General features: G+C 32.7%; 3 protein-coding genes across 3 annotated transcripts; all 3 read right to left on the bottom strand.

Moving 5' to 3' along the window:
- Positions 1–1340: 1340 nt before the first annotated feature.
- LOC130821708 (F-box/kelch-repeat protein At3g23880-like) lies at positions 1341–4270 on the bottom strand. Its single transcript, XM_057687495.1, has 2 exons — positions 4197–4270; positions 1341–2508 (listed from the first exon to the last, which is right to left on the bottom strand). The coding sequence occupies exons 1-2, from the start codon at positions 4268–4270 to the stop codon at positions 1341–1343; spliced, it is 1242 nt and encodes a 413-aa protein (XP_057543478.1).
- A 1657-nt stretch (positions 4271–5927) lies between these two features.
- On the bottom strand, positions 5928–11167 carry LOC130821709 (F-box/kelch-repeat protein At3g23880-like). Its single transcript, XM_057687496.1, has 4 exons — positions 11085–11167; positions 6364–7051; positions 6155–6255; positions 5928–6051 (listed from the first exon to the last, which is right to left on the bottom strand). Exons 1-4 carry the CDS (start codon positions 11165–11167, stop codon positions 5928–5930), a joined length of 996 nt encoding a protein of 331 aa, XP_057543479.1.
- A 3283-nt stretch (positions 11168–14450) lies between these two features.
- LOC130821710 (F-box/kelch-repeat protein At3g23880-like) lies at positions 14451–16271 on the bottom strand. The gene is made up of 2 exons (XM_057687497.1): positions 16208–16271; positions 14451–15532 (listed from the first exon to the last, which is right to left on the bottom strand). The coding sequence occupies exons 1-2, from the start codon at positions 16269–16271 to the stop codon at positions 14451–14453; spliced, it is 1146 nt and encodes a 381-aa protein (XP_057543480.1).
- Between the last annotated feature and the right edge of the window lie 138 nt (positions 16272–16409).

Here is a 16409-nt window from a genome sequence, read left to right on the forward strand (position 1 = left end):
TGTTACAGGTATTAGCGTCGCCAGATGGTCGCCTTTTTTTTCTGAGAAAAAGGCGAGGAAATGGTGTCCAGTTTTGGATTAGCGACGAACGAAAAGGCGACCACCTTTTAGCCCGTCGCCAAATGCACTTTTTGACCATTTAGCTATCAAATGGCGACGAAATGGGTTGTCGTCAATTCAATCCTTATTTGTAGTGTGTTATTTTATGATATATACTTTTGTCATCACACATTTAATATAGGGCATTATTATTTTTCGTTATCTTTTTTATTACGTCACCCCCAACTTTGCCTTTCTTACCCTTGGATTTTATCCAACATAAACTCTCTCAACTCATTTAATTAATTATTTGATCTCATAGTGTAAATTTCAATTACAAGTCGTACAAAATAATAAAAAATAGAAATAAATTTCAATTTAATTTAAAAAATTACAAGTCGTACAAAATGCGCTACTAGACGAATTTACACGAAAAGTAAACAAAAAAAAGTTTCGAAAAAAAATCACTAAAAATCAATAAAAGTTAGTTTCCATCACTAAAATCAATATCAATTCATACAATTTCGTTATGTTAAAATTTTTAAGCGAATCAAAATCAATTACAATAAGTATAAGTCTTTTTTAGTAAAAGTTACTCTAGTTTATAATCAATAAAATTCAAATTCCATTACTAAAATTTAATTTGAATCATTAAAATTGAAATTTAATTGAATTAAAATTTAATCGTTTCTAGTTTATCCTATATAGACAGTATACAGTATACACATTATGATCTTATGCACAAAATGGATATTCGAGCCTATTATTGTGTGTAAAACATGTTATTTCATTGCAATTTAATTCATTTGATGAGATTTGGAATGCTCAAAATTGGTGCAGAGGCATATCAACTTACTATGCAGGATCTTAATTCTTTTGACACAAGAACACTCTAGAAAACTACATAATTAAGAAAATTATATTTTCCTAATTATATTTAATCTTCCATTTTCGAATTATTATCAAATATAATCAGACGATTTCATATCTTAAAGAGCCCGTTATGATCAATTGTTAATTTGTTGTTATTTCTAGTTCGTTGAAATGTTTGTTAAATGCTCACATATTTTGTGTCACCTTAAGAACGCCAAGGATGCACGGTCTTGTATTTCTAATTCTATGAACAATATTGATTTATTAGTCATACATCAAATGCTTCTAAAATCATTCTTACTTTCAATTCCCTAACCTATTTACAACAACCAATCCAATATCTAATAACGAACAAAGCAAATGACATATTATTGAAAACGTAGACTTTCATTGTTCGCCGTAAGTTCTTATGAATCAATTCTCGTCAATTAAGGAAAACGTGTGAACATCATCCCTTCCGTTCCTGTAATCAACGCTAAGGTATCCACATAAGCACCCCAGAAATAAAAACGAGCATCTTTATTCCTCAACGTTTCTAACTTTTGACTTGTAACTTCATAAAATTGTATTCCACCCCAAAACCCAATAATTAAAAATGTATTGCTCTGCTCAATAAAGAAAACCTTAGGACTAATTGGAATTTCCTCTTCCAATATTTGCTCTTCTAATATATCAAAAACATTTTTAATCCAAGATTCCGAACTCCATTCCCTCCATGTGTACTCTCTATCATGCTTTTCCATTACCCATATGGAGGACGATGACATAACAGCTAACAACTCGCCGATGCTGAAAAGAACTAAACTCATACATTCTTTCAGTGGCTCAAGTACTGCCACATTATTGAATTCTTCATTATTAAAATTAAAAGAGTGGATAATTTTGGTATCACCTTCAGGAAACCAGTAAACAATCCATCCACAATAAACATATTTGTTACGAGAAAAAGGGGCCCTTAATGAAGTCCAAGCATCGACATTCACGGGATTGATTTTAATAGTCCAAATGTGATTTCTAAGTGAATAAACTGCCATGGCGGGCTCATACTCATTACCATTATTGATGGTACGAAGCCGATAGGCAAGTACCTTATAATCATCATAAGAGGTGGAAAATCCTATAACATAATGAGTAAATTGGAAGGGGGTAACAATTGGACAAGGTAGAAGAATCAAAGATTTTCTAAGAAAGGGATTCCACAAATATATACCATTCATTCTCATCAGAAATAACCCATTACAGGCTCCATAAATCCATGGTATGATAGGATGAGCAGAAAAAGAAGGAAGAAAAACAAGAGTGGTTAATTTCTGACCGTTGGTAACACGCTGCAGGCAGAATCGTCTAGGACTATAAGTTTCTTCAATCAGTAAATGGGAATTTTTGGAATGTTCTTTATTGTAAAGATTTCGATGCTTGGAGATGAAAGAAGGGGAATCGATGTAAGTGCGCCAGGATGTGCACACAGCCCTGAATTTCGCTAGGGTTTTGACAGGAAGCGTAGCTAAAATGTGGGTTATTATGTCATATGGAAGATCAGAGAAAGGGAAATGACTGGAAGTACTGCTTGTATTCATGATTTTGTTGTTGGGCAAACTAGAAAACATTATCAGAGAAAGAGAGAAAAAAAAAAAGAACGAATGGGATGAAATAGGCCAAGAAAGAAACAAATATTACTAAAAGGAAAATTTTATATTCGACTCATAATACAAACAAACAATTTTGTATAAAGTATAACGGTAAATTCGTTTTACCCGCCAAAAAATAAAACTGAAACAGAGGTGGAGGAGTATAAATATATCCGTTCGTCTTGACGGTTTTACACTGAGAAAGACTCATTTAATTAATCTATCAGCTAGTCTCTTGAAAGACTGTCTCTATCTCAAGCTCAGACCATTAAAGATGAATGTCTACTTACCGTATTCTTAATACCTATTTGCATTATCCTTAATGCTTACTTACCGTATCTTTAATGCCTATTTTCAATATCTTAAATGTCTATTTACATCATTTTTAATGCATACTTATCATATTTTAAAAAATATATAATGGACCGACCCAATTAAAAATGGTCTCTCAAAGAGACCGACTCTCACAAAAATTTGTGTTAATCTATTTGTGTATTTTTATCACTTTGATATTGTTAATAATTATTCGAACACATCAAATATATATGGGTACGTCCAATAGAGATATTCTCACTATGGGACCGTTTCATTTAAAAATGTGTTGCAAAATAAACTGAAAACTAAATTGAACGTAAACCATTCATGGTGGTCGGATTGGATTTTCAAATGAGTTAGTCAAAAGTAAATTTTATATCAATGGGTTATCTCTAATCAAATTAGCCATTGGAATTAGAGCGTGTTAGAACAAGTCCCTTGTACTATATATATTAATCTTACCACTAATTCAATTATTATTCTATGATATATAATTGTTTCATTATACATATTTAATTTATTAGAGGGCATCATTGTTTTTTGTTATCTTTTTTATTATGTCACCGTCTATTTTGTCTTTAGCCCTCTTATAACATAAATTTTCTCAACTCGTTTAGTTAATTATTTGATCATATTATGCTTAAAAATAATTAATAATATTATGAATATAAGTAAATAAATGTAAAATAAAAAATAAAAAAATTCAATTTAATTAAAAAAACACAAGTCGTATAATTTCATTCTGTAAAAAGTTTAAGAGAATGAAAAACTAGTACAATAACAATAAATAAAAATCCATTTTAGTAAAAGTTACTCTAGTTAAAATATATTATAGGAGTTTTCAATAAATTCAAATTCAATTACTAAAATTTAATTTTGATTAGTAAAATTCAATTTTAATCATTAAAATTATACTGATCTTAATAGGGCATTAATGTCTCATCTCTAGAGATGAAAATCCTATTATTTTGTCTCACCTCAAAAATACCAAAGATGCAGGTCGGTCTGTATTACAGGCCGGTCTTTTGATTTAACACAATGTCTCTTGCTTGTATAGACAATAGACCCATTATTGACTATATCTACTCTATCTTTTCATTGGATTAAGGCTACAAGAATGGCTAATTCTATGATCAATATTTGTTATATTAGTCATGCATCCTATCAATGCTTCAAAAATCATTCTTACTTCCAATTTCATAACCTATTTACCACAATCAATCTAATAACAGAAAAAACAAATGACTGGGTAGTGTAAATGTGGATTTTCATTATTCGCCATGAACTTCTTACGAATCAATTCTCGTCAATTAAGGGAAAGATTCGAAAATCATCTCTTACGTTTCTGTAAGCAATGCTAAGGTTTCCATATAAGCATCCCCGGAAAGAAAATGAGTATTTCTATTTATCAACATTTTTAACTTTCGGCTTGTAACTTTATAAAATTATATGCTGCCCCAACCAATTATTAGAAATATATTGCTCTGCTCAACAAAGAGAACCTTAGCACCATATGGATTGTGCTCTTCAATTACATCAAAAACATTTTAAATCTCAGATTCTGAACACCACACCCTCCATGTGTATTCTCCATCATGCTTTTCCAAAACCATATGCAGAACGATGATATAACAGCAATAACTCGCCGATGGTGAAAAGATTTAAACTCTTACATTGTTTCAGTGGCTCAGGTGCACCCACATTATTGAATTCTTCTGTATTAAAATCAAAAGAGTGGATAATTCCGAGATCACTTTCAGTAAACCATTAAACAATCCATCCACAATAAATGTATTTGTTACGGGTAAAAGGGGCACTTAATGAAGTCCAAGCATCGACATTCATTGGATTGATTTTGATAGTCCAATGGTGATTTTTAAGTGAATAAACTGCCATGGCGGGCTCATACTCATTACCATTAGTGTTGGTAGTAAACCGATAGGCAAGCACCTTATAATCATCACAAGAGGTGGAAAATCGTGTAACATAATGAGGAATTTGAAAGGGAGTAACAATTGGACAAGGTGGAAGAATCAAAGATTTTCCGAGAAAGGGATTCCACAAAAATATACCCTGTTGATCAGTTTGCAATTTCATTAGAAATAACCCATTAGAGGCTCCAAAAATCCATGGGAAAGTAAATTGACAAGAAAAAAGAGGACGAACAATAGCAAGTGTGGTTAATTTCTGACCGTTGGTAACACGCTGTAGGCAGAATCGTCTAGAACTTTCTTCAATGAGTAAATGGGAATTTTTGGAATGTTGTTTATTGTAAAGATTGCGATGCTTGGAGATGAAAGAAGGGGATTCGACGTAAGCGCGCCAAGATGGAAGATCAGAGTTTTCACAGGAAGCAAAGCCAAAATGTGAGTTATTATATCAGATGGAAGATCAGAGAAAGGGAAATAAACGGAAGTGCTATTCATGATTTTCTTCTTTGGCAAACTTTAAAACAAATAGTATCAGAGAAAGAAAGGACGAATGAGTATTATATGTAGGTTTCTTCTGTTGAAATTTAGAGCATGTTAGGAAAAATCACTTAAACTATACATATGGTGATATACATTTAGTAGTTGGTGCAGAAGCATATCAACTTACTATGCAGGATCTTAATTCTTTTGACACCAGAAATCAATTGGTGTTCAACAAAATGCAGGGTGTTCTTTTGACATCGAAATTCGATCTTAATATTTGTGCAATTTCAACCCGTTTCGTGATCAGTACTAAATAGTGGAAATGGTATGCAAAGTCGGTGTAATTTTGAAAGGAGTATCTTTTGACAAATTTAATAATCATATTTATTCTCCTTCAGCAAATCTTATTTCTTCACAAAATTCATTCTAACGCTACAAACATTATTTTACTAAAACAATATTGATTTATTAGTCATACATCAAATGCTTAAAAAATCATTCTTACTTCCAATTCCATAAACTATATGCAACAACCAATCTAATAATAGACAAAACAGAAAATCCTAAGCAATCTAATGCAAACAAAACAAATGACAAATTAGTAAAATTGTAGACTTTCATTGTTCGCCATGAGTTCTTATGAATCGATTCTCGTTAATTAAGGCAAAGGTATGAATATCATCTCTTCTGTTCCTGTAAGTAACGCTAAGGTCTCCGCATAAGCACCCACGAAAACAAAACCAGGATCTCCATTCTCGATACTTTTAATTTGTGGCTTGTAACTTCATAAAATTGTATGCTACCAAAAAACCCAATTATTAGAAATGTATTGCTCTGCTCAACAAAGAAAACCTTAGCACCAAATGGATTGGGCTTTCCGATTACATTAGACAATTTTTGAATCCAAGATTTTGAACACCACACCCTCCATGTGTACTTTCTATCATGCTTTCCCATAACCCATATGCAGGACGATGATACAACAGCTAACAACTCGCCGATGGTTAAAAGAATTAAACTCACACATTCTTTTAGTGGCTCGGGAACTGCCACATTATTAAATTCTTCTGTATTAAAATCAAAAGAGCGGATACCCATCCACAATAAACATAATTGTCACAAGAAAAAGGGTCCCTTAATGAAGCCCAAGCATCGACATTCATGGGATTGATTTTAATAGTCCAAATGTGATTTGTAAGTGAATAAACTGCCATTGCCGCTTCATACTCATCACCATTAAAAATTGTACGAAGCCGATAGGCAAGCACCTTATAATCATCAGAAGAGGGGGAAAATCCTATAACATAATTAACATATTGAATGGGAGAAACAATTGGACAAGGTGGAAGAATCAAAGATTTTCTGAGAAAGGGATTCCACAAACATATATAATCTTGATGACCATGGAAGATCAGTAGAAATAACCCATTACAGTTTCCATAAATACATGGTATGATAAGATCAGCAGGAAAAGGATGAAGAAAAACACGTGTGGTTAATTTCTGAGCGTTGGTAACACCCTGTAAGCAGAATCGTCCAGAAGTTACTGCAATGAGCAAATGGGAATTTTTGGAATGTTCTTTATTGTAAAGATCGCGATGCTTAGAGATGAAATAAGGGGAATAGATGTAAGTGCACCACGATCTGCACACAGAACAGAATTTCAGTAGGTTTATGACAGGAAGCCTAGCCAAAATGTTGGACAATATATCAAATGGAAGATCATGGTATGGGAAATTATTGAAAGTGCTTCCTGTAGACATGATTTTCTTCTCAGGCCAACTAGAAAACAAATGACAGACAAAGAAAGAAAGAAAGAAAGAAAGGACGAATGGGAGTATTAGTCGAACAAACAAACTTTTAGCCTTTTATATAAAGGGAGATGGAGGAGTATAATTAGAGAAACCAAAAATTGAACTATAATTCGATAAATTCTAAGTCAAATGTAAATTCAATATAAATCATAGACTATTTGAATGACATTATTTTATGAATTAAAACTATTGTAAATTTTTTATTTTTCAAAAATGTCATACTTTGACCTCGCAGGAGGATCGAGAATTCGAGCGAAGCAAAGTCAAAGGACGTAAAATCCGAGTATGAGTAGAAGGTGGAGGTGATGAAAGTCCGACTTTTAATTGTAGCAAAATCGAAGTATGCAGAATATGGTCCGAGTCTGACCCATTGTCATCTTTACTCTTAACCACTAAACCAAATTAACGTATAAGGGGTCGGGGCCTAATGAGTATGATGATTTTCTATGTGGAAGAGAAATAGAGAAAATCAATCTTTTTATAGGCGGTGAAAACTAGACCTCCACAAAACAATCGAAACCAAACAATTAAAATGCAATATGTACACTTGGCATAAAACAATCCAAGTCACAATAAAATATGATGCATATATTTGGTTGAGTCTAAATGCATTTTCATTATTAATTTTAATAGTTGGCAAAACGGGTACTTCAATTATGGATTAATCCTGATTTGTTTTGCACTTTTGATGAAGAAATGCTTGTTGAATGTTCCCACTAGAAGATAGATGGAGTCAGTGTCCCATGTTATTGTTCAATATCTTTTGTCTTAGTATTTTTTTTCCTTACTTGTAGGTCTTTCTCAACTCTTAGGACTGAGGGATTATTAAGTTGCATTCTTTTTTATGAGTATGATTTTTTTTTCTTTTAACTCTTTTCGGTTCTTTTTCAAACTCTAATTATGGTTTCAAACTCACAAGAAAAGTGATGGAGTCTTTGTCCGACGTTATTGTTTAATTTACATGTTTTTTCTTGCATTTTTTCCTTGCCTTCACAAGTCTTTTTTGAGCTGAGAGTCTTTAATCACATCCTTCTTTATAGGTATAATTTGTGGTCATTTATCCCTTTTCAAAATATATGCATTGACGTATGAAAAATCAAATGAGAGAATAAAAGTAAATAGAAGGGAGTATAAATGGGAAAGTTGTAGCTTCTTTTATTTCAATGTCAAAGAGATGGCAAGAAAGGATGTTTCTTTGTAATTTTTTAACAACTCCTCAATTAAAGAAATTGCTAATATTAAGGCTGATAGCCACAATTGTTGATTAATTTGGGTTTATAGCCACAATTTTAAATATGGGTAACTTTAAACAAAAAATAATATATAATATTTGTCTTAGATTGTTAGGCAGGCTTTTCCTTACGCTTAATTATAAGTAAAGTTAATTATTCGCACACTAAATAAGTATAGCTAAATGTAAAATAAGTCAAATATCTTATCATATTTACACTTCACTAATTCTTAAGAGTGGATAATAAGTGTAGTGAGATGTAATTTTTTATTTTTTTTTAGTGGGTTCCTTTTGTTGGAATGTAGAGCATGTTAGGAAAATTTTCTTGTAATAAAAATTTAAAGAGACAAAATAAGTATTAAATTTTTATGTCCAAGGCAAGAAGCCAAGAACAAATCGAACAAAGTATATAAGCTCAAAACAAGTTGTTGCTCGTTCGAGCATTTTGACTTCTATTACACAATTTAATTCTGTAAGTTTATTTCAAATAAATTTGTATTTTATAGAATTGATTAAACATATAAATGCGTCTATTATGACTAATATATGGGTGTTATTTTCATTGGTGGTTGAGTTATTGTCCACATCATAAAGGATTTTCCTCGAGACTTTAACATTATTTATACTTTTTTGGATATTTCTCAAGCCGAGGGAATTTTTGATTGTACTCTTCTTTATGGGTGTGAGTTACTACATTCCTTCTCTTCCTAAATTGTGATCATAATTCGTATGAGTGGGATACACTGGGTATGATGATGATGATATACCTAATCAAAAGACGACATTATTATGAGTTTGCTATTTTGGATAGAAGGCTCACTGCTCCTCTTTCTTCCATATATGAAAAGGTTAATAAAAAAAGAATTATATGTTAAGTTTACTAATAAAATAAATGTACTTACTATAAATAAGGCACAAAATAAAAAATTTACACAGGGCCCCCAAATTTTTAAAGACGACTCTGTTGGAGATGGAGGAATGTAATTAGAGAAACCCAAAATTGAACTATAACTCAATAAATTCTTAAGTCAAACGTAAATTCTATATTTATTTGTTAAGTAAAATTTAGGCAAATTATAAACTATTTGGACGACATTATTTTATGAATTATTTTATGAATTAAAAAACGTATTGAATATTTTAAATTGTTTCGAAAAAGTGTTATAATTTGATCTCGTCCGAGGATCAAGAATTCGAGCAAAACAAAGTTGAAGGATGTAAAATCCGAGTATGAGTCGGAGGTGGAGGTGAAAAAATTCAATTTTTAATTGTAGTAAAATTAGAGTATGCAAAATATAATCTGTGTCTAACCCATTGTCATCTCTACTCTTAATCAGTAAAGCAAGTTAACTTATAAGGAGTCGGAGCCTAATAAGTATGATGATTTTCTACGCGGAAGAAAAGCAAAGAGATATAGTCATATAAGTGGTGAAATCAGAATTCTATAATCCAAACCAAACACACAATTAAAATGTAATATGTACACGTGGCATAAAACAATCCTAGTCATATTGAAACATGATGAATGTTATCAGTTTTTTTGCTCATTTGGTTGATTCTAAATGCATGTATTTCAATATTATTTTTAATAGCTGAAAAATGGGTACTTCAATTTTGGATAAGTCCTGAATTGTTTTGCACTTTTGCTAATAAAATGCTTGTTGAATATTCCCACTAGAAGATAGATGGAGTTTTTGTCCAATGTTATTGCTCAATATATTTTTTTTTGCATGTTTTGCTTGCCTTTGAAATTAAGTCTTTTTGAAGCCAAAAAATTCTTTGGTCACCTTCTTTATAGGTATACTTTGTTGTCTTTTCTCACTTTTCATATTCTAGTTATAGTTTCTATGAGCAAGATACATGTATTAGTAAATATGTATTTATATTATTAAATAAGGGAAGTTAACCAATTATGTAATAGTGTACGCTCTAGGGTTTGTATAGCCTTATTGAATAAGACTCCCTCCTATTCATTATTATTGTGCCTTTGATTTTTAATACTATTCATCAATTACTTTTGGTTTGTATTTTATTTTAGTCAAACATTTGAAAATTTTTAGTCAAACGTAATTTGAAATATTTATAATTGAATATATGCATTAACAAATGTGCAAAACCAAATGAGACAATGATACTAAATCGGATGTTTGATGATGATGATAACTATGGGGTGTTTGGCAATTGGTTGTTGGTTGTTGGCTTTTTTAGTTGGATTGTTTGACCAATTGAACATGTTGGCTGTTTTTGTTGGCTTTTAAGTTAGCTGAAAAACCTAGCGGTTTGTGAAGATGTTTGGTAAATTTGAGTATTAGTTGCTGGCTGTTTTTTGAGAAACCAACAAGCCAAAAGCCAACAAAAAAATCTAGCTAGAGCAGCATTTTCATTTTGGCTTAAAAATCAGCTTTTCAGCTGCTATAAACGCCATTTACCAAACATTATTTTTGGCTGTTTGACCAACCAACAAGCCAAAAGGCAACCGAAAAGCTAAGAACCAAAAACCCGCTATATTTGGTCTCACTCTCACCTCAACAACGCCTAAGAAAGGATGTTAACCTCGTAATTTGTTCAACACTTCATTATATTGAGAATGGTTGATAAATTTGTTAACGGGCTTATACACGACAAAATTCGGATAAGAGAATAGTTAGTTGCATATAAATTTGATGGGTTTCATGTGGATGACAATTCGAATTGATATAAATTAGTGATAAACGATTGAGTGATAGCTTGGCAGCAGCAATTTGCACTCTATTCAGCAGCATTTGCACACTAAACAATTGCATTTGTGTATATTACTCCCTGTACAAACTGATATGCAGCTATGCAGGAAGCACGATCTTCTTCTGACACCATGATCGATCGGTGTTAGCAAAATGCAATGCAGACGAAATGTCAATAAAAACAAGTTTCAAAAAATCATTTGAAATCAATTTCAATCACTAAAAATCAATATCAATTCATAGAATCTCAATCTGTTAAAATTTTAAGTGAATAAAAATCAGGTACAATAAGTAAAATTAAAATTCAATTACTAAAATTTAATTTTGATTAGTAAAATTCAATTTTAATCATTGAAAATTATTGATCTAATAAGGCATTAAAATTTAATTGGGAAAACTTGTTCATAAATCGATGATTTCGTTTCGGGTTTATGCTTCTTTTTTTATTTGACATGATGGCTCTTGCCTGTATAGACAGTAGACACATTATGATCGTGTGCACAAAATGAATATTCAACCCTATTATTGTGTGTAAAACATGTAGTAATTTAATTCTTTTGATGTGTTCTCGAATACTATGAAAACTATTGATTTATTAATCATACATCAAATGCTTCTAAAATCATTCTTACTTCCAATCTAATAAGAGACAAAACAAACGACAAATTAGTGAAAATGTAGACTTTCATTGTTCGCCATGAGTTCTCGTTAATTAAGGGAATGGTATGAATATCATCTCTTCCCTTCCTGTAACTAATGCTAAGGTCTCCACATAAGCACCTATGAAAACAAAACGAGCATCTCCATTTCTCAATACTTTTACTTGTGGCTTGTAACTTTATAAAATTGTATGTTACCTAAAAATCCAATGATTAGAAATGTATTGCTCTGCTAAACAAAGAAAACCGTAGCACCAAATGGATTGAGCTTTTCGATTACATTAGAAACATTGTTAATCCAAGATTCTGAACACCACACCCTCCATGTGTACTCTCCATCATGCTCTTTCAAAACCAATATGCAGGGCAATGATATAACCGTTAACACCTCACCGATGGTGAAAAGAACTAAATTCTTGCTTTCTTTCAGTGGCTCAGGTACTGCAACATTATTGAATTCTTCTGTATTAAAATCAAAAGAGTGGATAATTCCAAGATTACCTTCAGTAAACCAATAAACAATCCATCTACAATAAACATATTGGTCACAAGATAAAGGGGCTGATGATAATTTACAATATATTTAACCTTTATAATACAAGCAGTAACAAATATTATGAATTTGTAGTCAGAATATAAGGCACGAAAATGTATCAGCAACTTTTGGATTGTTTTGTTCCATGTTTATGATATTAGCTTTGGTAAGTTCGAGGAACCCGCTGTTCCGACTCGATTTTTCTGGGTATCCGGATAAATCAGGTCGGGACACGGGCCGGTAAAAGAGGTATCCGACTAACCGGGTACCCGCCTTTCCGGATACCCGGTTATGAACACCCCTACATATAGGGTGTATTTAGATGGAAGGAAATAGAGAGAAAGGAAGGAGAAGATTTAGAGGAAGGAAGAATTCCTTGTTTGAATAGCAAAGTGGGAGGGAACGGATTTGGAGGGGAGGGAATTGAAATGATTTAATGGATATATTTTATTAAGGTTCTAATCTCTCTAAAGTAGGAAAGCTTTAAAGGGAAAACTCATATCTCCCTTTCTTTCCTTTACATTCCGTCCTATACAAGGAAGAGCTATTTTCTTTCCATTATTCTTCTCTTCCTTTCTCTTCCCTTCCTTCCTTTTTCCTTCCTTTTTTTTTACTCTAAAATTGTCATCCAAACATAATGATAAGTGAGACAAAACAAGTATCAAAGCTTAATGCCCAAAGCAAGAACAAAACAAATTAAGTAAGCTCAAAATAAGTTGTTGCTCATTCAAGCATTTTGGCTTCTATTACGGAGATTAATTATGTAGTGGCTTATATTACGACTGATGGATTCTGCAAGTTTATTTCAAATAAATTCGTATTTTAGAGGATTAATTTAAAAATATAAATATGTCTATTTTGACTTTTACATGGGTGTTTTTTAATTAGGGGTGATATTCTATTGCCAATACTCAATACTCAGACTGTCATTAATAATCCAAACGAAACACAAAATTAAAATGCAATATGTACACTGCATAAAACAACCCAAGTCATCATGAAACAAGATGCATGAAATGCATATAATTCATGATCACTTTTAATAGCTGAAAAAAATGGGTGCTACAATTTTGAATACGTCCTGATTTGTTTTGCACTTTTGCTAATGAAATGCTTGAAAAATGGAGTATATGTCTGATGTTATTGTTCCATATGTTTTGTCTTGCATATTTTTCCTTGGCTTTGTGGGTCTTTCTCGACTCTCAAGCTGAGGAATTCTTAAATTGCATCCTCCTTTGTGAGTATGATTTGCTGTCTTTCAGCTTTTTTCAGTTTATTTTCAGACCCTAATCATAGTTTCAGACCCTACAGACCCACAAGAAGATAGATGGAGTCATTCAATATGTTTTTTCATGCATTTTTTCCTTTCCTTCGCAAGTCTTTTTCGAGTGAAAAGATTCTTTGGTCATATCCTTTTTTATAGGTATGATTTGTCGTCTTTTATCTCTTTTCAAACTCTGGTTATAGTTTTTATGAGCAAAATATATTTTAGTAAATATATATTTATATAATTAATCAAGGGTAATTAACTAATCCTGTAATGGTGTAGGCTCTAGGGTTTGTATAACCTTACTGAATAAGCGCATTGACAAACGTGTAAATACGTGACAATAATAGTGAATAGGAAGCAGTATAAACGCCAAAGTCGTAGCTTGCTTTATTTAAATTTCAAAGAGATGGCAAGAAAGGATGTTTCCTCGTAATTTGTTCAACACTTCCATAATTAAAGAAACTACTAATATAAAGGCGGATAGCTAGGCGGCAGCATTTGCACTGTATTCAGCAACATTTGCACCCTAAACAATAGCATTTGTGTATATATTACACTCTGTACAAACTGATATGCAGCTATGCAGATATGCACCAGAAATCGATCGGTTTTGACAAAATGCAATGCAACCGAAGGGTCTTCTTCTGATATCGGAAGTCGATCTACATTTCAACCCTAAGTTCAACAAGTGAAAATCTGAAATCAGACCTCCTGACCTGATCATCATTTCAACTTCCAAAGGGACCTTTTATGCAAGAGTGACTAATTCTATGAACAATACTTTTGATTAAAATCATTCTTACTTCCAATACCATAACCTATTTACAACAAGCAATCTAATAACAGACAAAACAGAAAAAGCTTAGCAATCTTCACATACTCTCAAATTAGTGTAATTGTGTAAGTGTAGACTTTCATTGTTCTCCATGAGTTCTTGTGAATCAATTCATCCTTAAGGGAAAGGTTCGAAAATCATCCCTTCGTTTCCAGTAAGCAACGCTAAAGTCTCCACATAAGCACCCCCGAAAAGAAAATTAGCATCTCCATTCCTCAACAATTCTAACTTCTTACTTGAAATTTCATAAAATTGTATTCTACCCCAAAACCCAATGATTAGAAATGTATTGCTCTCCTCAACAAAGAAAACCTTAGGAGTAAATGAATAGTGCTCTTCCAATATATCAAAAACATTTTGAATCCAAGAGTCCGAACACCATTCTCTCCATCTGTACTCTACATCATGCTCTTCCAAAACCAATATGCAGGGCAATGATATAACCGCTAACAACTCGCCGATGGTGAAAAGAACTAAATTCTTGCTTTCTTTCAATGGCTCAGGTACTGGCACATTTTTGAATTCTTCTGTATTAAAATCAAAAGCGTGGATAATTTCGGGATCAACTTTAGTAAACCAGTAAACTATCCCTCCACAATAAACATATAGGTCACAAGAAAAAGGGTCCCTTAATGAAGTCCAAGCATCGACATTCATTGGATTGATTTTAATAGTCCAAAGGTGATTTTTAAGTGAATAAACTGCCATTGCCGGCTCATACTCATAACCCTGAATGATGGTATGAATTCGAAAGGCAAGCACCTTATATTCATCACAAGAGGGGGAAAATCCTATAACATAATGAGCAAATAGAAAGGGAGTAACAATTGGACAAGGTGGAAGAATCAAAGATTTTCTGAGAAAGGGAATCCACAAACATATACCCTGTTGATCAGCATGTACGCTTACTAGAAATAACCCATTACAGGCTTCCCAAATCAATGGTATGATAATATCAGGAGAAAAAGGAGGAAGAAAAGCAAGAGTGGTTAATATCTGATCGTTGGTAACACGCTGTAGGCAGAGTTGTCTAGTACTTTCTGCAATAAGTAAATGGGAATTTTTGGAATGGTTTTTATTGTAAAGATTTCGATGCTTGGAGATGAAAGAAGGGGAATTGATGTAAGTGCGCCAGGATGTGCACACAACTCGGAATTCCAGTACGGTATTGACAGGAAGCCTTGCCAAAATGTGGGACACTATATCAAATGGAAGATCTTAGTAAGAGAAATTCATGAAAGTGCTTGTATTCATTGAAAACGTTTGCCAAAACCGTTACGATGCTAAGAACAATACAAACAACAATGAACAAAAACAACGTTTGACAATGTAATTTCTGTTTATATTATATCAAGAATGAGTATAAACAACACTTCTCAAAGAAGAATTACAATTGAGTAAGAGATAAAAACAAAAGGCTATGTGTTTGGCTTAGGGGTTGTGTTTTGATGTGTTTGATGTGTGAGTATGAGAGCCCTATATATAGTACTAGATACTAGAATATCAATAGCTCACTTGAATACATAGTTAATATTGAGTAATGAATAATATGAAATAACTCCAAGAACTTGAAAGGTCGAAAACTAGCATCCCATGCATATTAGAGGATCCGCTCGACCGAAACAGGGAGCTCGCTCGGTCGAGTGGCTCGGTCGAGTGGCTCGGTCGAGCGAGAATCAGCAGCATTCTGGATGACTGCTCGACCTACCAAAATGACTCGCTCGGTCGAGCGGGTAGGTCGAGCGACCTTTCTGATCCTTCTGTCAGAATTCTGATCGAGCTACCATAAATCAAGTCCCTTCTTCTTCTTCATTAATCTTCATTAACACCCATAATTCATCATGAATACTCACCACATAATTACATCCATTTACATTCCACAAACCAAGAGTCACAAACATGATTACACACATTAACTTGTGCACTCAAGTCACACATACCATACATAACAATCTCCACCTTGACTTGAGTTCACCCAAGTCAAAAACATTCATCAATCCACTTCATAAAAAAAACATACACACCCCAAATGCCCCAAAGGCATTATTTCAAGCAAGGAGCTAAACCAACCAAGTC

Source organism: Amaranthus tricolor, chromosome 8 (genome assembly GCF_026212465.1).
Source record: "Amaranthus tricolor cultivar Red isolate AtriRed21 chromosome 8, ASM2621246v1, whole genome shotgun sequence".
In the NCBI taxonomy this organism is placed as follows: domain Eukaryota; kingdom Viridiplantae; phylum Streptophyta; class Magnoliopsida; order Caryophyllales; family Amaranthaceae; genus Amaranthus; species Amaranthus tricolor.